The following is a 21,251-nucleotide window of genomic DNA, read 5'->3' as shown; positions in this document are numbered from 1 at the left end:
TAGCCTTGCCATTCCACATCCCTCATCTCTAACAAAGAATTCCAACCCCCACACTGCTAGAAGAAATTTTAATGAGTAAGGCACAGTGTGAGGCTAGGATCATTAAGCATCCTCATACCCAAAAGCCCAGCAGGCTGAGCAAAAGTAGCAGAGACAACTTCTCCACCACTGAGCACCCTGGAGAGGCCCTGGAGGAGGGGGGCATCCAGTCTTTGGCATGGTGCCTAGGAGCAGGAAGCGACTAGCATGGTCCCAATTACCCCTCTGGGGGTTCTGCCACCAAGGGGCAGCTCTTTGGTCTTGAAAAATAGTCCGTGCAAATGTCCATGGGTAGAGCTCTGGGGGAGTCAAGGTGGCACAGTGCCCCAAAGCTGGGGCAGTGTCTAGACAGTCCCTCACCCCTCATGGGCAACACGTGGGCTTCTTCTTGTTCGCAGTTAAGTAGAGGTTGTTGTCATCACTGTTGATGCCTGAAGAAGGGCGGGAAATATGTAAAGCAGGGATTGGAGGTTCCCCATGCTCTCTGCCACCCTCACCCAGGCGGGCACTCACGGACAACATCCCCAATGCGCCGGGCCCCTGATTTCTCCAGCTCAGCCAGCACGTTGGCCTCAAAGGTCAGTGCTGCCACACGGAAAAAGAATTCCCGGACATTTTCACCTGACACAGGGAATAGATAGGTGCTCAGGGGGAGTTGTAGGTCTAGGGTCATTGGGCACAGCTGGAGGTGTAGGAGTGAGAGGCAAGGTAGGCAGGAATGCCACAGCAGAAGGCCTGATGCCTCTTACTCACCAGTGAGAGATGAAACTGCCCAGTATTCAGCCTTCATCTCTTGGGCCACCTTGAGTGCATCTCTCTCCATTAGCACATACTGAGCAGGAGTCTTAGGGAAAGTCAGAGTCAGATGGGGAAAGGTTTCTTCACCAAGTTGGGAAGTCCCCCACACCAGCATACTCACACTCAAGTCCTTCTTGGAACCCACAAGGAAGAGAAGCACGCTGGATGGGTCATTCTCCCTGAGTGCATCAGCTAGCCACTGCCTGCCACAGATGGTGACAGTAAGGGACAAGTGAGTTGGACAGGCTCCTTCCACTGACACTCATATGCCCAATTACCCTTTCTCTGCTCCTAGATGGATTCTTCCTTTCCCTACCATGCCCCTGACCACCCTCTCTTCCCAGAGTCCCATCATATTTCAGCATCCCCACATACTTGGTGTGTTCCAGGGAGGCCACATCATTCAGGTTGAATACAATAATGATGGCTACAAGAGGGGCAGAAATAGTCCCAGGTTGACAGGGAAGATACGAGTGGCTCATTTACATAATCCCCCAGCCCTAGATTACGAGACCAGGTGTACTCACTTACACCATTTCACCTAAACCCTTACCTTGAGCTCCTCGATAGTAGGTTGATGCAATGCATTTGAACCTCTCCTGTCCAGCAGTATCCCAGCTGGGAGGAAGGAGGGGTAAAACACAGGTATGGGGGTGTTGGATAGGTGGGGTGTAGGTGCCGGAGAAATGGCTAGAAGGGGTGGAGGAAGCACTTACAGCTGCAGACTGAAGGGGATGCCCAACACCTCAAATCGTTCCATCTCAAAGTCCACTCCAATGGTGGCCTTGTAATTCTTATCGAAGGTATCTTTACAGAACCTGAGGAAGCACCAGATGCTTTGTCCCTGAGCCCAACCCACCTGGCTAGTCCTGAGCCACCCTGTCCAGCCCAACCCAGCTCAGCTCTAGCACCCTCTTACCTATTTATGAGACAAGTCTTCCCCACTGACAGGTCCCCCACCACGATGACCTTGGAGATCTTAAATCTGCTGGACGTAAGATGGGGCAGGAGGAATAGGTACAAGCTCTTTCACTCTAGGGAGTCCCAATGTTCCCTAGTAGGTTCACGAGGTAGCTGCACCATAAACAGCAGGCCTCCTAGGTAACTTGCCTGGACAGATGTGCTGGCAAGGAGCGTTTTGTGCTTCAGTATCAGAGACAAGAATTTGAATCTTAGCTCTCACACTTACTAGCTATGTGACTTAGAATGTTATTTAGGCTCTTTGTCTCAATTTCAATATTTATTAAGTGGAGATTTAGAATATATTTTATTGGGTTGTTATGAAAGTTAAAATGAGATAACGTTCAATATTCTGAAACAAATTCCCCCGCCCCCCCACATTTTAACATTTCCGAAATCAGGATACAGCTTAAAAGTAATGGTGTTTTCCATTTAATAAGATAATAACAACAGTATCCAACACACTACCTGGCACATAGTAAATGCTCCCTTAATGGTGGCAACTGCCATTAGTAACTGTTATTAGTATTCTTCCCCCCCATGGGACACATCAGTGTAGGTACAGCGTCCTCCCCTCCCTTCCCCCGGGGCTCAAATGGATGGTATGTGGAAAGCTGAGCTGGTGACCACCCCTTCATGCTGCATACCTTCTCTGTGTCAGAAACTGAACTACCACCTTTCTACCTAACCCTATTTCATAGGACACACCAAAACTTTGCTGGGAATAAAGGAGTCGGTTAACACAAGGGCATAAAAAAGGGGGAATAACCATATAGCTGGTAGAGGCCGCAATGGAGCCACAAGGCCGCAATGGAGCCACATTACCCTTGCTTTGACTACAGAATCTCCTGAGACTTCCTTTCTTTGTTTTGGGTGTCTCCAACTCACCCCACGGTGCCTGTCCGGTGTTCCTGGCAGGCGCAGGTGACGCGGGGGTGGAAATCTTTGAGCACGTGCAAAGCGGCCTCCTTCCTCAGGCACTGACAGGGTTGTAAGAGAATGGAACTTACCCACTACCCACTCCTGGCCCTTGTCCCGCAGCTAAGACCCCAGGGCTGGGGGTGGGGAGAGGACCACTCAGAAGCAGCAGGCCTAGCTCGGCCGCAGGGCTGGGCCCAAGCCTCTAACCGGTCTGGTGCCGCCTCCTCTCCGCCCATACTCCACCGCAGCCAGAAGCCCGACGTGGCCCTGGCGCCTACCTGGGGCAGCTCCGCCAGGACGCGGTCCCTCCGCACCGGCGCCAGAATGTTCATCTTGTCTGCGGCCTTGCGGGGCACCCAGAGAAGGCGCGGAGGCCTGATCCGCCCCAGCGACCCGAGCCCGTGCAGACCCGACAATCACGCGCGACCTAGGTGTCCCGACTATAACTCGGGGCCACGGAGAGCCTACGGGAGCCCGGGGCCTTGGGGACGCTACGACCACCGCGGGCCACGGGGATGAGACAATCACCTGGGGCCGGGGCGAACCCACAATCACCCGGGCACGGGGAGTCCCGAAGATGACTCGGGGGCGGGGAGGCCCCTCGGTCGCCAAATGTGGGCGGGGAGTTCCGTCTCGGGGTTCCCGGGCCCGCGCAGACCCTACAATAACTCGGGGCCGGATAGTTCCTACAATAACTCGAGGCCGCGGAGACCCGACGACAACTCGGGGTTGAGGCGGCCCCACCATAACAGAGTGGCCCCGGGGCGCGGAGCAGCCCCGCCACACGGGGTCAGTGTGAGCAGGGACCGCGCTGCGAGGCCCGCGAGCTGCGGGAAGAGGGGGCGAGAGGCCCTGTCCGCTGCAGAGCCTCGCGTCCCACTCCGCTCTTCCTCCTGGAGCGTTGTAATATGATCCCCGGAAATTCCTGGAGAAGGGCCGCCCCCCCCCTTCCCGCCCCTCTCCTGGCAGCTCCCGGCCTCGCAGCCCGCTCGGCCTCCCCCTACTCTCCTCCTCCCAGCAATGCCCCAGCTCAGTCTCCCCCGCCCGACGGGCACCAGTACTGCCCCCACTCATGCTGGAACCTCCTGATCCGGATCCCTCAGGTTGCTCTGCCCTGCATCTCTGTGCTGGGCTGCGCCTCCACGGGGACCCTTACCCAGCCGAATTGGTGATGGGGAATCGGTGATTGCTGCGTAGTTTCTAGCTGGGCCAGGATCCGCGGGGAGGAATAAGGGGGAGAGAAGGGGCCCAAGGAGAGGCGGCGCTTCCCTTCTCAACTCCAGGCCCAGAACATGACTCATAGAGTCTGCCCCCACTCGCCCTTCTGTCCTGGGAGGTGTTGGGGGGAAACGGAGAGGGAGTGCCAGAGGCCGGGCTGTATGCCCACCATAGAGAGAGACGTCCGAGATCTAGCGTCTTTTTCTCGAAGGCTACGGTGTTGATTGAGGGATGGGGAAGCTGAAGACTAAACCACCTCCCTCGATGGAGGGTAAAGGAGGGCCAGATGGACTGGGAACTCCGCCCTCTGAGGAGCTCACTGCTCCAGAACATGAGGACTCCCCTCTGGTATGGGCGTTCTTCGCTCTAACTCCTTTGGAATCTTCCCAAGGACTTTTACATTTTGTAGTTCTGCAGGATGGAAGAAGGGGTAGCACACAACAAATCTCACCGTCAAAGGGGAAATATGGTTCCAAGAGGCAAGAGGTAGGTTAGAAAGGGCGGGGTGGATGTGGGGGTAGACAGAGACCCTCAGAGAAGTAAACCAGTGTTAACCTTGCTCTGTGTCCGGAACTGAATCTGAGTATGCAAAGATGACTGGGGCAGGGAAGAGAACTCTACTTAGAGGGGACTGTGAATGGAATTGACAAGAACTAGCGAATGCTGGACAAATCTGTGTGCTGGGTATTTGGAATACTGGTAGAGTTTCTTCAAGAGTATTATCGGGGAAACGCATGAAATCTATCACAGGTAAAGAGGGGAGGAGATGTGGCCACCTTCTACTTGCTGATACTTTCCTTGTTTCCTTTTCCAGGTGTTGTCTAGGAAGTTGGGCCCAACGAATTCTACTCTATTGTTCTAGAACTTAGCTTCACTTTCCCTGAGTCAGTCTAACTATATTCATTCCAGTTTGCAGTGTTACTGTCTCCTGTGAACGTAATCTTCTTCCCTGAAGTTGCTCAAGATGGGAAACGCTCAGAATGAGAACCAAGCGGCCGCCCGCTACACCATTTGTCCGACACCGCATAAACTGATGACTCCAAAAACTACAACCCCCAAGAGTCTTTAGTGTTTTTTTTAACGAAAGAAGGAACGGCGCATGCGTAATCCCTCACGAGGACACAAAATTTAACTACCATTCCCGGCGGGCACCGCGATACACATTACCCAATCAACTTTAAGTAAGAGACATCGCGAGTCTTCGGTGAGACTTGGTTCTATAAGCCCATGGGAATGGGTCTGGGGAACCCTTTTCACAAAGATGGCGCCGAAAGCGAAGAAGGAAGGTGTGTGCTGGGGCTGGGGCTGGGGCTGGGGCTAGGGTTAGGGGAGCCACAGCTGACTGGCCTGGGATCCCCGCAGAGTGAACGAACTGAAAGGACTATGGCTGGGCTGAGACATAGGGTGTCTCTGCTCCGGAGCTGCTCCCGGCGCTCTGGCCACGCTGCGGCGCGCGTGGGCCTAGCCGCATAGGCTGGGTTTTAGTGAGGGGGGTTGGGGAGGCAAGCTGACATAGTTCGCTCTGGGAGCTACACGCATTCACAGGCCTGAACTACATGTCTCCAAAACTAAGGAATCAGGGCCCTTAACTTTTTTTTTTATCCCCAGTGTTAGAAGGAACTATATACTCTCCTAGGATGGGTGTGCGATGGCATATATGAAACTAGCACACATCCTAGCAAATATCAAGCTTTCGATCACTGTTACCTTTTTCTATGTCGTATCCTAGCGTTACTCCAAGTTTGCCCCAATATCGTGCATATGATGGAAAAATTTTAAACACCTGAGACGTGATGTCTTCAAAGGAACCGCTGATGCACAAATGGCGTGGGGCGCCCACTACCGGTCTTAAGGCCGGAAGTGATCGATTTCTGAATCCCGCACCCTCATTTTCTTCTCTCAGCCCCTGCCCCTCCTAAAGCCGAAGCCAAAGCAAAGGCTTTGAAGGCAAAGAAAGCAGTGCTGAAAGGCGTCCACAGCCACAAAAAAAAGAAGATACGCACATCACCCACCTTCCGACGGCCCAAGACACTACGGCTCCGAAGACAACCCAAATATCCTCGGAAGAGCGCCCCCCGGAGAAACAAGTCAGTACTCCCCTATACCATTGAAAAGATAGTTACTAAATTTACCAAAATTGGAACATGGTTTCTTAAAAACATGTTGATACTTAATATGCTTCTCTAGTGGGGGTGTGAGATTGTTAATGCTGTATTTAATAAGAACAAGATGAGACATTTTTGCAATATTGGCAAGAATTGTTTAAAACAACCTAGAGTTACTGCTAAGGTTGTTAGGTTAATTATCACTTTATATGTTGTTGGTTTTAAAGTCCACTTTCTTAGGAGTATAAAGTAGGACTTAAATATTCTTTGTTTCGGAGTCTCAAGTTTAGTTTGTTCTTCATAGCACCTGTTGCTGTAGGGAGTAGTCTTTGAGGGTGAGGCTATGGGATCATTCTAGGTTGATTAAGGAGATAGATTCATCTGTACTGGCCAGTAAAGGCTTGCAACAGTATATGGAAGCTTCATTCACTCAATTTTTACACTCAGGTAATGGGTAGGGGGAAATGGGTAAAAAGAGTTATTGACTGTTTTGGCATCATGTTGCTTATAACTGACCTTAGGGACCACAGGTGAGAGTAGAGTCATGGTAGTAGTTGCTATCAATAGGTTTCTGCTACCCTTACTGCTTCCTAAGTAAAAGACAGGAGAGTGGTTTGTGTCTGTGGACAGACTTTACCATTTGGATCTAGAATTTAGTGTAATGAGAGGTTGAGGCCTGACCTTGAGCTTCAGAATGGGAAGGTAGTGTCTGTGAATAGAGCCTTGCTTCTCTGAATTTCAGGGGGAAAGCTGTGTTTAGGTATGTTCAAGCCACTGTAGGTTTAACTTGAGCTGTAAATAAAAACTTGCTCTGTAGACTTGATGGCCCTCAAGCCAGTTTTCACCAACTAAAGCGGGCAGAAATGGTCTATGCAGCCTCAAGGAAGTACCAGTATTCTTTGGAACCCTAACTTGGGTTTCAAGATGCTATAGTCTAGCTTTATATTCTTGGGATAAGTTGCTTAAACTCTTCAAGTCTCAAATTTTATCCAGAAATTTGCCCTCTAGAAATGTCGAGGTCAAAGAATGAAAGGGGTCTGGAACTCAAAGATGATTCTTTAATCACTTAAAGGATGAAAGCCCTTCAAGTGGAAGAAAGTACACATGGTTTCGCTCTCGGGCTGAGGCTCCAGGCCCATGGGTTTCAGGGTGCAGATGATGACACTGTTTAGCGACCAAAGTCTGACAAAAATGATTGCTACCTCATTGTCTGATGCACCTGGGCTCCAAAAGAGGGCCTGTCATTCTATTAGGCTCAGGCCAGGTGACCCCATTTTACTTCCTCCAGGCTTGACCACTATGCTATCATCAAATTCCCCCTGACTACTGAGTCAGCCATGAAGAAGATAGAAGACAACAATACACTTGTGTTTATTGTGGATGTCAAGGCCAATAAGCACCAGATCAAACAGGCTGTGAAGAAGCTCTATGACATTGATGTGGCCAAAGTCAACACCCTGATCAGGTAAGTGGGGCCCCATGGGATGGCTAGGGCCTCACTCAAGATCCAGGAAACTTGAATGGCTTAAAATTCCTGGATACTGCTTTGGAGGTCAGAAATAGGTTTCACAGTGTGCAATTCTTGAGAAATTATAGACTTTGGAAGACTCAATAGCTGTCCTGCCTCTAGGCTTTGATTTAAGGGGTTGGCACTCATTTTCTTGATCCCTACCTCTAGACAGAGGCAGGCACTAGAGTAAGATACAATTTATGTCAGATTACCTGGATTTAAATGTTCTGTGGTGCTTCCCATAAAAAAGAATTGGCTTAGTAGCTTAGTGGCTTCCTTATCCTCCTCTGCACAGATGATGGAAAAATAACTCTTTAGAAAAGAATGACATGAACAAAGGAACCACTGATGTGCCAGAAGATTGGGGGACAGTATGGGAGCAATGAGGGCGGCAGTGATTAAGCCTTTCTTTTCCACCCTAGGCCTGATGGAGAGAAGAAGGCATATGTTCGGCTGGCTCCCGACTATGATGCTTTGGATGTTGCCAACAAAGTAAGCTGCTTTTGCTATGAACTCCTTAATACTCACCCCTGGGTGCAAATGATGAGTCTGTTTTTGACCAAAGCCTGATTTTTGCTGACTAGTCTTAACTGACTGACTGCACTGCACCCCTATCCTTAGTAGGTCCTACCCTGTGCCCACATTTTGCTTTTAAACCGTGACATTCCAGCTTAATCTTCAACTCTCAGTAACAAAGCTCCCTTTTGTTTTTCAGATTGGGATCATCTAAACTCAGTCCAGCTGGCTAATTCTAAATATAAAAATTTTTCACTATGTTTATGTCAATTTCTGATGGGGCTGGAGGAGAGGTCATACTGCGATGTATACACACTATAAATAAATAATGGAGTTTGGTCAAGACTCTAGGTCTACTTACCTTGTTGGAACACTCAGCACTATCATTTCATATTTGTTACATTCCTGGCAGTGGGAGCTCAAAAAGCAGATATTTGTGACCCAGACTAGGGTTAGTAGTCCCAGGACCACTAGAACTTGTTTCCATCATAGGGATAAGAGAACAAGAAGTTTCATAAGAATCCCATTCCTTTGTCCCTGGAAGAGGCTTTATATGAAACCAATACCCAGAGTTTTCATTAGCATCCATTTCAGGACTGTGGGTTGCCTGCCTTTCAGGTAGTACCTTGTCCACCTTGTCCCCACACCCAACTACCATGTCCAACCGGTCTTTCTGCTTCCCTCACCTCTTGCCCAAGAAAGGACAAGGACTTCAGAGTGCTTTCATTAGCGTTTTCAATAGTGGTGCAGGCTTGAAAGGTGGAAAGGTTGAGTTCCCCGGGTTTGAGGCCAAGCCACATCTCAGTTTATGTGAGGCTCTGCTCCTTGATTGTGTTTGCTGTCCTTGCCACAAGTCCCAGGCTCTGCCTCTCACTCTGTCAAGAATTTGTCTTTGTGTTGTTGGCTGGGCACACGTTCAGGGCAGAAGTCCGAGCGGAGGAGGCGGGAAAAGTAGATGAGAATCATGATGTCTAGCATGATCAGGACACCCAGTAGAAAGGTGCCCAGTGTCCTCTGGCCCACATATTGCAGGAAGAAATGGGTGAGGTAGACTTGAGGGGCCAGGCGGAAGAAAAAATACACAACCAAGTTGACATACTTGTTGATCCGGTAGAGGAGGTGATCCTGGGCATTGCTGATCTTCATCATCATGCGGATAGTGAGGAAGATGTTGCTGACTTCTACCAGCAGTGTTAGGACACCCCCACCTACAAAACGGTTCCAAAAGATGCCTGAAAAGAAGGCAGTCAGGGCCTAGAGGGCAAGGGAGAAAACAAATTAGGAAATGTCTGTTTAAGGGTAGTAGGTGAGGCTATGGATTGCTGGCCTCAAATAGTGAACCAAGGGCACATAGGATCCTCAGCATCCTAGCATGGGAAGATGTAAGACATAGGGTGGAAATTGGGTTAAAATACAGTTCTACCCTTTCTGAGGGTCAGAAAGGGCTAAAGTTGCTAGCACCGGGCCTATATACTACATCCCATGTTTCTCACCATGACATGATGGACGAGGTATTCCCAAGATGCCTCAGCCTGGTGGCTAACCACGATGTCCACCGTGTCATGGATGAAATACCCTAGCGGAGGAATGGGGCAAGAGGTTATGAAGAGGTTGAACAGGAAATTCCACCTACAGAATGCTTACTGGGCAAGGCTTACCTGTAGAGAAGCAAACGAGCAGATAGCCAGAAAGCGACCATGCCATCTCAATGTCCACCAGCATTTCGGGGGTCTGCCATATACTTGAAGGGAGGGAAGAAGGCAGGAGCTCATCTTTCCCTTCCTAAGTACCCTCAACTCCATTACCCTTGCCAGTACCGGGGAGTCTGGACTGGCTCTGTTGACTAACTGGGAAGCGAGTAGGGGCTCGCTGAAACCCAGGTGTTTCCCGTTTCCCAGGTGAGGTTCCCTTCCTCTGGGGCCGCTGCCGCTCCCGATTGGCTAGCATTCCAGACAAGGAATCGTGAGACTGCATGGCCTCGGCGCCACCCCTCCCACCCCCCCGCGTGAGTGACTGGGAGAGTAAGGGCAGAATTCCTTAGCCACCTTCACTCCCCCGGTCCTTCACTCACCACAGCAGCGCCCAGATCCCTGACACAATGGAGTGGACGAAGGAGACGAGTAGATTGCGCCAGCGCCAGGTACGCAGGGGGTCGGCGCGCACGTGTGCGGGCAGAGGCAGGCGACAGAGCGCGCGCCGGAGCGCCCGGAAGGTCAGCGTGGCGCCCAGGAGCAGCAGCAGGGCGGGGTGCAGCAGTAAGGACATGCTGGCCCTTCCTGTCTGTCCGAACTCTAGGCGGCCGCCTCAGCCTCTTCGGGAAACTGGACTCCCTTTCGGGCCAGTCCAACCAGGATGCCTCGCCTGCGGGCCGCCAGCCTCACAGTTTTTCACAGAGCTCTCTAGGCCCCTTTGCTCCTCCCGCCCCTCCCAGCGGGCCTCTGCCCCCGCCCCTAGTCGCTGGCGCCCCCGCCCCGCCCAATCCGCCTGCCCCCGCCCCTCCGGCGTCTCTGCAGCGCCGAGGGCGCTATCCCCATTTCCCGGGGGCGGGGGCCTCCTGCGCCCCGCCTGGAATCCATAGACTTCGAGAGAAAAAGGGGTGTTCTGGGGCGCCCCTGCGGAGGCATCTCTCGCTGGCGCCTCCCGACTCGCTCGCTTAGCTTCATTAACCCGCGTCCCCACTTTCCCCGAGGCCAATGGCTCCCCAGCCTGGGCGGGTATTGCGAGAACTCTCCGCCCTCAACTCCTTTCTGGGCAAAGCTGGGCAGGACCCGTCACACAACCACGTACTTTAAACCTGGGTCCTGGGGACGGGTCGGAGCCCCGCCTCGGACAGTGATCTCTGCCCAGACCCTGTTCTTCCATTGGATCACTAGCTTCTTCAGGCTAGAGACCGACGTGTTTACCTGCCTCTATCGCACCGAGCCGGTGCCTAGAAACTTAACTAACCCATCACTACCCCTCCTTCCAGCCCGCTCAGGGGCTCCTGGGGCCGAGCTGCTGTCACAATCCTCCCTCAGACAATCCCACCTCTCTTCGCCCGGCTCCCAGGAAGCTGAAGCGGGGAAGACGGCTCATTTGTCCAGGCAGCTTCAGTGACCCTCACTCTTCAGGCCAGTGGCCTGGAGTAGTTGCAGCTGTGGCCACTAGATGTCAGCCTGTCTTCACCATGGCGTGGGATCCCCTCCCACCTTCAAAGGAACAAGGTGGTTACTTTTGGGGGAGAGGTAGCTAGCCGGACTATGGCGAACAGAGCGGCTAAGAGCCAGTCGGGAGTAAGAGGTGGAGATGGGAAAAGTGAGGGTGGGAGGAGTTGGGGGGCGAGAGAAAAAGTGTTTTGAGAGGGAAGAAAAGCCAGAAACCTTACGTGCCAGAGACCCAAGAGCCAATAGGTTTGCGTGTTTGCTCTGCCTCGCCTGATGGCTCCAAGGTTACACATTAACCTCTGAGGGACTCCTGTGTCAATCAAGACCCGATCAGTTTCTGGTGAGAGCACGAGTTTCTCGGGGGAGTGGCTTTCCTCTCTGCGTTCCCCTTTGCTCACAGGGCAGCTTTGTCCGCCAGCCAACACGACCTGAACTTTCTGAGGGGACTCTTGGGGCCCTTTTAGTGGTCATTCCAGTGGGGAGGTTTGGGCACCCTTTCGAGGGGTGGGAGCAGAAGATAAACATCCCAGTCCTCGTATGCCTCACCCGCTCAGAAATAGGGACGCTGTACCTTAGCTAAGCACTATCTTCTTGCTGCTTAACTGAGCTTTTATGGACTCACGCAGAGCAGGAGGTGCCAGGGAGACACCTGGAATTAAACTCTTTTCGGGTCAAGACTCTGAACAATCGTACTAACCAGCCCCTTACCGCTGGGCAGAAGCCTTAAACCCGTATCTGCCAAAGGGCTGTCTTTCCTCTTCCTTGATGCTTTCAGATAGTGGTCCACTTCTCTCCCATCTGCCCCTAAGGAGGTTCTCCATAGTTGAGCGTTGAAGGCAGATTACTCTGCTGCATTGCTCTGTATGTGCACCTGAGAGTTGAGAGTGATGACAAGCACAGTTTTCACTAGTTGGAACAGCCAGGAGACCGTGTCACATCCTCCCTAGGTGAATCAATTTCCACAGGTCGGGGTTTCCCCGGTCCCTCCCTAGGCAAACACGAAACTAATCGTGCTCCCTGCCTCACAGACGGGGAGCTCGGATGCTCTCGGTTCGGTTTTGGTGTTTATTGTTTGCGTGCTAATGAGGATCTGCTCTCTTTCCGAAACAGCGTTACTAGTGGGCAAAGAGGGGCCCAGAGAGGTCGGCCTTCGCTCCCCACCCTCACTCGGCCTGCGCCGGGCACCCCTCGGGTCTAAGGAAGCTTTGCGAGAGCCGGAAGCGGCCACTACTGTGGGAAGTGACTGGTACCATGCAGACCTTTGCGAAGTGCGCCAAAAAATGGCATGTCACTCCATTCCTTCCTTGGGTCCTCCGGATTGGGGTTGCAGGAACGATGCAAATCATCAGAGATGTGAAGCTTTAGCAACACCTAGGTCTAGTTGTCCCGCCCCTCAATTATCTTGCTGTGTAGGGGGCGTGGCTCTAGAGTGGGCGGGTCCGCGCACGCGCCACGTCTGGGTGTGTGGGGGTTCCGGAAATGTGGCTGAGAAATGAGATGGAGAAGTACGAGCGGATCCGAGTGGTGGGGAGAGGTGCCTTCGGGTGAGCCAGGGCTCTTGGGGGGAAACTACTCCGGGAGAGGGAAGATAAACCCCAATTCTGTCCGAGAAATGCTGCCCGGTTAGCCCCGCCCCGCGGCGTGGGCGTCCACTCTTGGAAGCCCCGCCCAGGCTTCCGGCCCCAGTCCCGGCTAGGAGACTCCGCCTTAAAGAGGTCACGCCCCCAGCGAGCCTAAGAGCCTCTGCAGAGTTCTTTTCTTTGATTCCTGACTCATTCCTTCAACAAATATTGAGCGCCAACTATACATGTCCGTATCTTGGCGCTGGGTATACAGTTAAGACCAAAATAGCTCTCGGAGCTTACATAGTATAGGAAAAATTTACAACAAACGAGACATTGTTAAAACAGTTATTAAGTTGCGAGAATAGGGTACAACACCAGGGAAGTACTTATTTAGGGTGGTCAAGGAAAATTTCTCTGAGAGGTGAAGTTTAAAGCTAAGACTTGAGGCATGAGGACCAGTCTGACGGTGAAGGCACAGCTTTTCGGGTGGTGGAAACAGCATATGTCTTCACGTGTGAAAAAATTCAGAGTATTCAAGGAACTGAGAAAAAGACCAGTATAATTGGAATGTAGTGGACAAGGTAAAGAATGCTATAAAATGTGAGGGCAGGGACCAGATTATAGTCTTGTAGGCTCAGGTAAAGGTTTTGAATTTATTTGCTGTGTATAGGGAAGAGGTTTAAGCAAAAGATAAAGTCTTGATATGATTTCCATTTTTAAAATATCACTCTGGCTGCTGTGTATGTAGAACTTAGATTTGACAGCGACAAGAGTGAAAGGGACCATTTTTGAAGGCTGTTTCAGTATTTTAGGCAAGAAATGATTGGGCCAGCAGTTATAGCAGAGGACACGGAAATAAATGGGTTCACAATATTTTGGAGGTAGAAGCAGGATTTACTGATGTATTAGTGTGAAATGGAGGAAAGATTCTGGCATGATTTTCAGGTGTCTGATTTTAATAACTGGAGGATGGTGGTGTTATTTGCTGAGATAGAAGAGACTGAAGATTTGGGGAACAGGAATCAAGAGTTTTATTTTGAATTTGTTAAAATTTAAGATGCTCGTGAGCCATTCAGGTAGAGATGCAAAACAGGCAGTTGGATATAGGAATTGGCCTCAGAAGAGAGGCCTGCTTTGGAGATATAAAATTGATACTTAGATGATCATCTTATAGTTCATTCATTCAGTAGATACTTATTGAGCTCCTACTATGTGCTGGGGTATGTACTAGGTTATGCACTAGGGATATAGTAGTGAATAAGAAGGAACAAGAACCCTGCTTTTATGGACACTGACTACAGACTTGGAAGAAAATAATAGTATGAATGACTTCTACTCATTGTGCATTTTTGATGTGCCAGGCATTGTGCTAAGTGCCTTACATGCATTTTCTTATTTGATCCTCTCGACAGTGCTGAGGTCAGTTCTTTTTTCCAAATGATAATGTCACATAATCCAAGACCAGATAACTAGTAAGAGGAGCCAGGATTTGAACCCAGGAAGCTAACTTCAGAGTCTGTGGAAACTTAGAGAAATGAAGACTAACTTTGCCTCATTGTGCCTGTGGTGAAACTGAGTCTCACAGAGTTTGGTTTGTCCTCCCCATTCCTAAACTCAGGGTTCTGTGCACTTAGGTAGATGGCCTCTTTAGTCTAGGTGCCATTCCCCTCTCTTAAGTCTAGTTGCCATCCAGTTATCAGGTCTACCCAGCCTGATATGTGGCTAGCGGCTCACCTGTTACTGCTATATTCTGTATCTTCAGGATTGTGCACCTGTGCCTGCGCAAGGCAGACCAGAAGCTGGTGATCATCAAGCAGATCCCAGTGGAGCAGATGACCAAGGAAGAGCGTCAGGCAGCCCAAAATGAGTGCCAGGTCCTCAAGCTGCTCAACCACCCCAATGTCATTGAGTATTATGAGAACTTCCTGGAGGACAAGGCCCTCATGATTGCCATGGAATATGCACCAGGTGGGCCAGCCTCCTTGCACTGGCCTGGCACCAAGGGCCTCTCATCTCTAGGACAGGCAGACACTGATCAGCCAGTTTCCCTCCTTGGAATGGGCTTGGCTGAGGGTCAGAAGTATAGAGTTCTGACCCCCATAGTGTGATGCTGGCAGGCCCTTGCTCTGTCTGAGTCTTTAGTTTCATAAAAGGAAAGTCTCAGGCTTGGAAAAGACTGGATCTTGACTTGTCCCTTGCTGCTGCAGGTGGCACCCTGGCTGAGTTCATCCAAAAGCGCTGTAATTCCCTGCTGGAGGAGGAGACCATCCTGCACTTCTTTGTGCAGATCCTGCTCGCACTGCATCATGTGCACACCCACCTCATCCTGCATCGGGACCTCAAGACCCAAAACATCCTTCTTGACAAACACCGCATGGTTGTTAAGATCGGTGACTTTGGCATCTCCAAGATCCTTAGCAGCAAGAGCAAGGCCTACACGGTGCCTGGGCATGGAGGGGACTCAAGGGTGCTAGAGGTTTTGAGGGCCAAGGCCCACTCTGCAACCCTATCTCCCACCCCACCCCCCAAGACCTTAGCCCTTTAGCCCTCGGCTGGGTGGTCCTGCAGGAGGAAGCACTTTGGCCTACGTGGGGGAGAATTCTCCAAATGGGTCTGTGGGCAAAGCCCTTGGTCTTCCTTCCCTGGGCTGTAATATCAGCTTCCCTCCTGCAGGTGGTGGGTACTCCATGCTACATCTCCCCTGAACTGTGTGAGGGCAAGCCCTACAACCAGAAGAGTGACATCTGGGCCCTGGGCTGTGTCCTCTATGAGCTGGCCAGCCTCAAGAGGGCCTTTGAGGCTGCGGTGAGTAAGCACCCTCAAGGGGACAACTGAGAAATCTGTAGCTCACTTCCCCTGAAGTCCTCAGCAACAACTGCTTCTATGTTTCTTCTCTTGTGGCTGAGTCATGTCACCCTTAGCAGACTCATGGATTACCCCAGGGCAGGGCTTTGGCATCCCTCACAGTATGGGTTCTTGAGGGTAAGGCTTGGGTACCCCCTGCAGGGCTCTCTCATTAGATTGGAGACCCTCTTAAGGGCAAGACTTAAATTTTCGCAACAACCTGAGGTTTCTGAAGACATAGCTACAGCTCCCCTGTCAGAGGTTCTTGATAGATTTCAGGTCCTCCATTATCCTGGGAGTCCCCTCACCAGACTAAAGGCTCCTGAGCACAGAGCGGTGACTGCTCATCAGACGAGGGGCTGGGGCTCAAGCTGGGGGTGCTGCTGAGACTCTTGCCAACCCCAAAACTTGGTGCCTTCATAGAACCTGCCAGCACTGGTGCTGAAGATCATGAGCGGTACCTTTGCGCCCATCTCTGACCGTTACAGCCCTGAGCTGCGCCAGCTGGTCTTGAGTCTGCTCAGCCTAGAGCCAGCACAGCGGCCCCCGCTCAGCCATATCATGGCACAGCCCCTCTGCATCCGCGCCCTCCTCAACCTCCACACCGACGTGGGCAGTGTCCGCATGCGAAGGCCTGTGCAGGGAGTAGGGGAGGGGGCCCTGGGCAGAAGGGGACGCCCAGTGGGAGCACAGTAAGCCTAGGGCAGAGGGGACCCTAGGGCAAGTCCTCCATTTTTGCATGTGGGAATGCCAGGGAGGGTCCCTGTCCTGAGGCCTCCATCTATCCCACAGAGCAGAGAAGTCCCTGGCCACTGGGCCACCCATAACCCCAGGCAGCACAGGGAGCAGGACCACCAGCACCCGCTGCAGGGGTAAGTCCATTGGACCTTCCGGGTTCCCTTAGACACCATGCCATTCCCATCAGTTTAATAGACCTGATGAGCTGTTCCCACAGGTGTCCCCCGGGGACCTGCACAGCCAGCAATTCCACCACCTCTGTCATCAGTTTATGCTTGGGGTGGTGGGCTCAGTACCCCACTGCGGCTGCCAATGCTCAACACAGAGGTGGTCCAGGTGGCCGCTGGGCGCACGCAGAAGGCCGGCGTCACACGCTCTGGGCGCCTCATCCTGTGGGAGGTGAGCAGGCTGGGGTGGGCCTGGAGTGGGGGGTGAGTCCCTGTAAGAAAAGGAGGCACTCCGGCCCCTCCCATTCCCTCCCTTCTCCTCAACCCTGTCCGCAGGCTCCACCCCTAGGTGCTGGAGCGGGTGCCCTTCTCCCAGGGGCAGTGGTGCAGCAGCAGCCTCAGTTTGTCTCACGTTTCCTGGAGGGCCAGTCGGGGGTGACCATCAAGCACGTGGCCTGTGGGGACCTCTTCACGGCCTGCCTGACAGGTGAGCCCTTCTGGAGACTACTCTGTGGGGACCTCCACTCTGAGAAGGGATCCCTAGAGTAACTTCCCTCTTCGCCATTCATTTACGAACCGCTCATTTAACAATGCTTCTATCTACTAGTTATCGAGCACCAAAGTTTTACTTACACAATCTTCTTTGACCTTCACAACAGGCCTGGCAAAGTAGTAGTAGTATTTCCATTTGACAGATCTGGAAACCAAGGTTTAGAGGCTAAATCATTTGTCCAAAGTCACACACTTGGGAATAAAGACCCCTGTCCTTTTATCTCCCCTATCCCATTCTTCTAGCCCTAGCCTCCAGCTAACTTTCTTGCTCCTCAAACACACGGTTGGACTGGTCTATCTGGAAAAATAGCCTAATCTCACTCCCTTCCCTTTCCTCACTACCCCTCTTCCCAGACCGAGGTATCATCATGACCTTTGGCAGCGGCAGCAATGGGTGCCTAGGCCATGGCAGCTTCAATGACATCAGTCAGGTGGGTGTTGCATGTACTTTGGGAGGAGGAAGTGGGGAGATGGCAAGGAGCCCACATCTGAGAGCTGACACCAGGCTGGGGGCAGGGAAATCCCCAGCAACCACAAGTCTCTCTAGTTCAAGTTGCACCTGTTCTGAGCAGCATCAGGGGAAGTACAGAAAGACCAGGCTTCCCCAGTGGTTGTAGTGTGTATGTATGTTGGGGGCGGGGGAGTTAAAGAGACAGCCATCTCATGAGATTTTGCAGCCTCCAACTTCTTCCCTACAGGGAGATGCTTAGTCCATGCCCCTTGCCCATAGTCTCCCCTTGCTTTCTCTCCCTCTCTAGCCTACCATTGTGGAGGCCCTGCTGGGCTATGAGATGGTGCAGGTCGCCTGTGGGGCCTCTCATGTGCTGGCCCTGTCCACTGAGCGAGAACTATTTGCCTGGGGCCGTGGAGATGGCGGTAAGCTCTCCAGCCTGTTCCAGCCTCTGGCTCGATCTCAACACCTCAGCCATGATTTATTCCCTTCATATTCACCTTCCACCCCATGGCCCGTTTTCTCCTCCCTTTTTTTTTTTTTTTTTTCTGATTCCACTTTTTTTTTCACTCACAAATCTTTATTGCACACCTACTATGTATGTGCTAACCCTGTGCTGAGTGCTAAGACAGGGTGAACAAAATGTCGCTCTTTCAGGTGCTTATGGTGTAATGAGGGAGATTTCATTCATTCAACAGTATTCATTGCAGCCCTGTCTGTATCAAGCATCAGGCTGAGCATTGAAACTAGAGATGACTTAGATGGAGTTCCTGTCCTGGAGGACTCAGTCTGGTGGAGGGAGGGATGACACATCATCATCATGACAGGACAGACAGCATCAGGGCTCCACCCAAGGTTCAGAGGTGTAGGAACCCAAGGAATGGCAAGGGACTCCACCTGGAGGAGGCAGTGGTAGTATCTGAACAGGGCCTTAAGAGTAGGATTTTGACCCAAAGAGGGGCCAAGGGTGGCCATTTCAGGCAGAGGGAACAGCCTTCACTCATGCTGTTATCACCTCTCTGTGGGTCCTCATCCTGGCATCACCAGCCCTAAAGCTCAAACTTGCCCCATCCCGGTTTCTCCTTGTAGGTCGGCTGGGACTAGGCACCAGGGAGTCCCACAGCTGCCCCCAGCAGGTGCCCATACCCCCAGGACAGGAAGCTCAGAGGGTTTTATGTGGTATTGACTCCTCCATGATCCTCACTGTGCCTGGCCAAGCCCTGGCCTGTGGGAGCAACAGGTAAATAGGTGTCCCAGGATGACTAGCCTTGCCCTTCTGACTGCTAATGCTCCATCTGTCATTGTCTAACCCCTCAGGGGTTAGAACTGAAGAGGGCTGAGGGTGCTATGGATTCAACCCAGGGTGGGATCTGTCCCCTGGTGCATCAGCTTCTGCCCAGATAGGTGGGAGCAGGAGAGTGTATACAAACTGTGTCAGTTGGACTTGGCTTCTGGCTCTGCCTTCAGGTTCAACAAGTTGGGCCTGGACTACCTCTCCCTGGGGGAGGAGCCTGCCTCCCACCAGCAGGTAGAAGAGGCTTTGAGCTTCACACCACTAGGTTCTGCACCCCTGGACCAAGAGGCCCTGCTGAGTGTGGACTTGGGCACTGCTCATTCAGCTGCTGTAACTAGTGAGTAGGACCTGAACACAGGAGGCCAGAGGTGGATTCCCTTGGCCTGCTTTGGACCTCAGCTGAAACATCTTTCCTTCCTTTCCTTTCCTCTCTCCTCTCATAGGGTCTGGTGACTGCTACACTTTTGGGAGCAATCAGCATGGGCAGTTGGGTACCATTGCTCGCCAGGTCAGCCGGGCACCTTGTCAAGTCCAAGGTCTCCAGGGCATCAAGATAGCGATGGTAGCCTGTGGGGATGCCTTCACTGTAGCCATTGGGACAGGTGATTAGTGGGCACTATGGGGATGGGTATGGACAGGCCCTTGGGAAATGAGCGGTTATCATGCTTAGGGCTGCTGGACTTAGCAACCTTATATTGGGGCCAGTATGGCAATCTGGGAGGACAGCTGCTCATTAAGCTGTGTCCTCCTCCTGTTTCCCTCCTTGGGATTCTCCTTGGCAGATGGTGAAGTGTACTCTTGGGGCAAAGGGGCCCGAGGTCGACTGGGAAGGAGGGATGAGGATGCTGGACTCCCTCGGCCAGTGCAGCTGGATGAGACACACCCTTACACAGTGACTTCTGTGTCCTGTTGCCATGGAAACACTCTCCTGGCTGTTCGCTGTGAGATAACTTTTCCCACCTCACCCACACAGGGTTAACCTAGCTGCCCCCGCCCCCCATTCCCAGTGATCATAATCCAAATCACTAAAAGCATCCTTAGCCCCCAAATGAAAGCATATGCTGTGGGATAAAACAGAGCTTCCTGCCTAGGGTGGGCAAGGCTGGGTGCTTTTCAGCCTCATTGTAGGGCTTCCTTCACTGCTCCCCAGACCCCAAATGCATTCTTTCTCCTCATGCCCCCTGGCCCAGTTTAGTATGAACCTCTGTTTCTGGTCTGGCAGGGTCCAGAATCCAAGGCCCAGTGTGGGAGTAGGAGCGGAGGTGGGTGATGCTCACTAGAGGCACTGCCCTCTGGGAGGCTGCAGGGGTTTCTCTTTTGTACTTTCCAGCTATCACAGATGAGCCAGTCCCTCCATGAGGCACCTGGATATACCTGTTGACCACCTTGATATTGCTACTTCTGTGAATGTCCTTGAAAAGTACAGGTGCCTAAGGCACGACTGTCCCCACCAGCCTCCTGGATTGTATCCGATGGGGTGAAGCCCCTCCACTTCTTTTGGCCCTGGATATGTAAAACAATCCACCCTATTCTCCCAACACCTCTTTTCCTTCCCCACCCCTTCTTAAGTCAGTGTTTCCAGGGTCCTGCCTAGCTAGAGTCGGATGCCAGATCTAACCTTCGGAAGCTGGGTGGTCTTCAGAGCCTTGGCAAAGAAAGGCTAGAGGTGGCTGTGGCTTCATCCAGACCTTGCCCCTTTCCCCAGCCAGGTTAGAAAATGTGTCCATGGTGCTCAAAGTACCGGAAAGCAGCTCAATACTTTGGATCAGGGCAAGCCAGGGCCTGCCTGGACTGGCCATTCCAGCGGCCTAGCCTCTGCATTGCCTGGGGAAGGGAGGTCTGAGGGAGCCTGTCACCACTCCCACTCCTATATCCTGAGGCAGGGATTTGCACAACTTTTGAGCGCCTCTCTTTCCTTGCGGTAGAGAGTACATCGCCCAGCCCTCAGTATAATACAGAGGGGATGCCTGCTGGCGGTTGTCCCTCACTCCTCGCCATTCCCCCAAAACAGGTTGAGGAAAGGGTAGCTGGCTAGACCAGACCGGTTCCCAGATGACGGGGAAATAGCGCCAATAAAAACATCAGCTGCCAAAAAAAAAAAAAAAAAATCAGCTGCCTGCCTAGAGTGTGGTCTCTTCAGGAGGGCGGAGTAGTTGCCGGACACTCCAGGGTTTGGGCTGGGCCGGATCTCGGCTGCAGGGCCGTGGTCTAGGGTGGAATGTGGGTGCAGCTTGAGGTTGGGGCCGAGGTTCCTCTGGCTTAGCGCCCAGTCCGGCCTCCCCGCCCCAGCCGGGTTCCCCGGGTCTAGTTGCCAGGCTTCAGCTGCCTAGCACCTGGAAGCTGGAGCCCAGGGCTCCTGGGCGATACGTGGCCCCTGAGACCGAGCTGTTGGCTCGGAAGAAGTGAACCTTTGTGGCAAGGCCCGTCCCG

General features: G+C 52.3%; 4 protein-coding genes and 4 non-coding genes across 21 annotated transcripts; 6 read left to right on the top strand and 2 right to left on the bottom strand.

Moving 5' to 3' along the window:
* Positions 1 to 51: 51 nt before the first annotated feature.
* Positions 52 to 4,127, bottom strand: RAB34 (RAB34, member RAS oncogene family). Of its 9 annotated transcripts, XM_011359955.2 has the most exons (11): positions 3,875 to 4,127; positions 2,997 to 3,209; positions 2,686 to 2,777; positions 1,757 to 1,822; positions 1,554 to 1,655; positions 1,391 to 1,455; positions 1,213 to 1,264; positions 959 to 1,040; positions 793 to 883; positions 553 to 660; positions 52 to 470 (listed from the first exon to the last, which is right to left on the bottom strand). In XM_011359955.2, the coding sequence occupies exons 2-11, from the start codon at positions 3,048 to 3,050 to the stop codon at positions 403 to 405; spliced, it is 780 nt and encodes a 259-aa protein (XP_011358257.1). In that variant the 5' UTR covers positions 3,051 to 3,209; positions 3,875 to 4,127; the 3' UTR covers positions 52 to 402. The 9 variants fall into 9 exon arrangements, 7 of the variants coding, with proteins under 7 accessions (XP_011358257.1, XP_023386336.1, XP_011358254.1 ...); XM_023530568.1 differs by lacking the exon at positions 3,875 to 4,127 and having other exon boundaries at positions 1,757 to 1,825; positions 2,567 to 2,777; positions 2,997 to 3,646; XM_011359952.2 differs by lacking the exon at positions 3,875 to 4,127 and having other exon boundaries at positions 1,757 to 1,825; positions 2,997 to 3,242.
* Positions 4,128 to 5,011: 884 nt separating this feature from the next.
* Positions 5,012 to 8,412, top strand: RPL23A (ribosomal protein L23a). The gene is made up of 5 exons (XM_011359956.2): positions 5,012 to 5,222; positions 5,840 to 6,023; positions 7,330 to 7,506; positions 7,974 to 8,043; positions 8,267 to 8,412. Exons 1-5 carry the CDS (start codon positions 5,198 to 5,200, stop codon positions 8,279 to 8,281), a joined length of 471 nt encoding a protein of 156 aa, XP_011358258.1. The 5' UTR covers positions 5,012 to 5,197; the 3' UTR covers positions 8,282 to 8,412.
* Positions 5,692 to 5,756, top strand: LOC111739518. The gene has a single exon (XR_002780284.1). It is a non-coding gene; the product is annotated as a small nucleolar RNA SNORD42 (small nucleolar RNA).
* On the top strand, positions 7,190 to 7,261 carry LOC111739520. Its single transcript, XR_002780286.1, has one exon. It is a non-coding gene; the product is annotated as a small nucleolar RNA Z17 (small nucleolar RNA).
* Positions 7,397 to 10,508, bottom strand: TLCD1 (TLC domain containing 1). Its single transcript, XM_011359957.2, has 4 exons — positions 10,139 to 10,508; positions 9,726 to 9,808; positions 9,561 to 9,643; positions 7,397 to 9,321 (listed from the first exon to the last, which is right to left on the bottom strand). Exons 1-4 carry the CDS (start codon positions 10,330 to 10,332, stop codon positions 8,938 to 8,940), a joined length of 744 nt encoding a protein of 247 aa, XP_011358259.1. The 5' UTR covers positions 10,333 to 10,508; the 3' UTR covers positions 7,397 to 8,937.
* On the top strand, positions 7,841 to 7,905 carry LOC111739519. The gene has a single exon (XR_002780285.1). It is a non-coding gene; the product is annotated as a small nucleolar RNA SNORD42 (small nucleolar RNA).
* On the top strand, positions 8,085 to 8,156 carry LOC111739521. Its single transcript, XR_002780287.1, has one exon. It is a non-coding gene; the product is annotated as a small nucleolar RNA Z17 (small nucleolar RNA).
* On the top strand, positions 10,070 to 20,929 carry NEK8 (NIMA related kinase 8). 6 transcript variants are annotated; one of them, XM_023530564.1, is made up of 16 exons: positions 10,070 to 10,207; positions 11,116 to 11,270; positions 14,538 to 14,743; positions 14,983 to 15,215; positions 15,449 to 15,580; positions 16,043 to 16,251; positions 16,412 to 16,491; positions 16,575 to 16,756; positions 16,861 to 17,011; positions 17,431 to 17,507; positions 17,835 to 17,952; positions 18,617 to 18,767; positions 18,995 to 19,158; positions 19,265 to 19,423; positions 19,604 to 19,762; positions 20,152 to 20,929. In XM_023530564.1, exons 2-16 carry the CDS (start codon positions 11,215 to 11,217, stop codon positions 20,178 to 20,180), a joined length of 2,106 nt encoding a protein of 701 aa, XP_023386332.1. In that variant the 5' UTR covers positions 10,070 to 10,207; positions 11,116 to 11,214; the 3' UTR covers positions 20,181 to 20,929. The 6 variants fall into 6 exon arrangements, with proteins under 6 accessions (XP_023386332.1, XP_023386333.1, XP_011358253.1 ...); XM_023530565.1 differs by lacking the exon at positions 11,116 to 11,270 and having other exon boundaries at positions 10,083 to 10,207; XM_011359951.2 differs by lacking the exons at positions 10,070 to 10,207; positions 11,116 to 11,270 and adding an exon at positions 12,653 to 12,754 and having other exon boundaries at positions 19,265 to 19,329.
* The last annotated feature ends 322 nt before the right edge of the window (positions 20,930 to 21,251 follow it).

This window comes from Pteropus vampyrus, unplaced genomic scaffold (genome assembly GCF_000151845.1).
Source record: "Pteropus vampyrus isolate Shadow unplaced genomic scaffold, Pvam_2.0 Scaffold50, whole genome shotgun sequence".
In the NCBI taxonomy this organism is placed as follows: domain Eukaryota; kingdom Metazoa; phylum Chordata; class Mammalia; order Chiroptera; family Pteropodidae; genus Pteropus; species Pteropus vampyrus.
The sequence above is the reverse complement of the archived record's forward strand: the minus strand, read 5'-3'. Positions and strand labels throughout refer to the sequence as shown.

What these genes read in the sequence shown, in the direction of transcription:
- RAB34 (XM_023530568.1), bottom strand. Translation starts at nt 3,465, where the DNA reads ATGGTGGGGCCGCCTCAACCCCGAGTTGTCGTCGGGTCTCCGCGGCCT. An exon ending in CGGCCTCTACCAGCTATATG is followed by an intron (nt 1,826 to 2,566) that starts GTTATTCCCCCT and finishes TCTTACGTCCAG; the next exon opens with CAGATTTAAGATCTCCAAGG. An exon ending in GTTCCAAGAAGGACTTGAGT is followed by an intron (nt 884 to 958) that starts GTGAGTATGCTG and finishes ACTTTCCCTAAG; the next exon opens with ACTCCTGCTCAGTATGTGCT.
- RPL23A (XM_011359956.2), top strand. Translation starts at nt 5,198, where the DNA reads ATGGCGCCGAAAGCGAAGAAGGAAG. An exon ending in GCCGAAAGCGAAGAAGGAAG is followed by an intron (nt 5,223 to 5,839) that starts GTGTGTGCTGGG and finishes TTCTTCTCTCAG; the next exon opens with CCCCTGCCCCTCCTAAAGCC. An exon ending in AGCGCCCCCCGGAGAAACAA is followed by an intron (nt 6,024 to 7,329) that starts GTCAGTACTCCC and finishes TACTTCCTCCAG; the next exon opens with GCTTGACCACTATGCTATCA.
- TLCD1 (XM_011359957.2), bottom strand. Translation starts at nt 10,332, where the DNA reads ATGTCCTTACTGCTGCACCCCGCCCTGCTGCTGCTCCTGGGCGCCACG. An exon ending in GCTCGTTTGCTTCTCTACAG is followed by an intron (nt 9,644 to 9,725) that starts GTAAGCCTTGCC and finishes TTCCTCCGCTAG; the next exon opens with GGTATTTCATCCATGACACG. An exon ending in ACCTCGTCCATCATGTCATG is followed by an intron (nt 9,322 to 9,560) that starts GTGAGAAACATG and finishes CTTGCCCTCTAG; the next exon opens with GCCCTGACTGCCTTCTTTTC.
- NEK8 (XM_011359950.2), top strand. Translation starts at nt 12,690, where the DNA reads ATGTGGCTGAGAAATGAGATGGAGAAGTACGAGCGGATCCGAGTGGTG. An exon ending in GCAAGAGCAAGGCCTACACG is followed by an intron (nt 15,216 to 15,448) that starts GTGCCTGGGCAT and finishes TCCCTCCTGCAG; the next exon opens with GTGGTGGGTACTCCATGCTA. An exon ending in GGCGCCTCATCCTGTGGGAG is followed by an intron (nt 16,757 to 16,860) that starts GTGAGCAGGCTG and finishes CCCTGTCCGCAG; the next exon opens with GCTCCACCCCTAGGTGCTGG.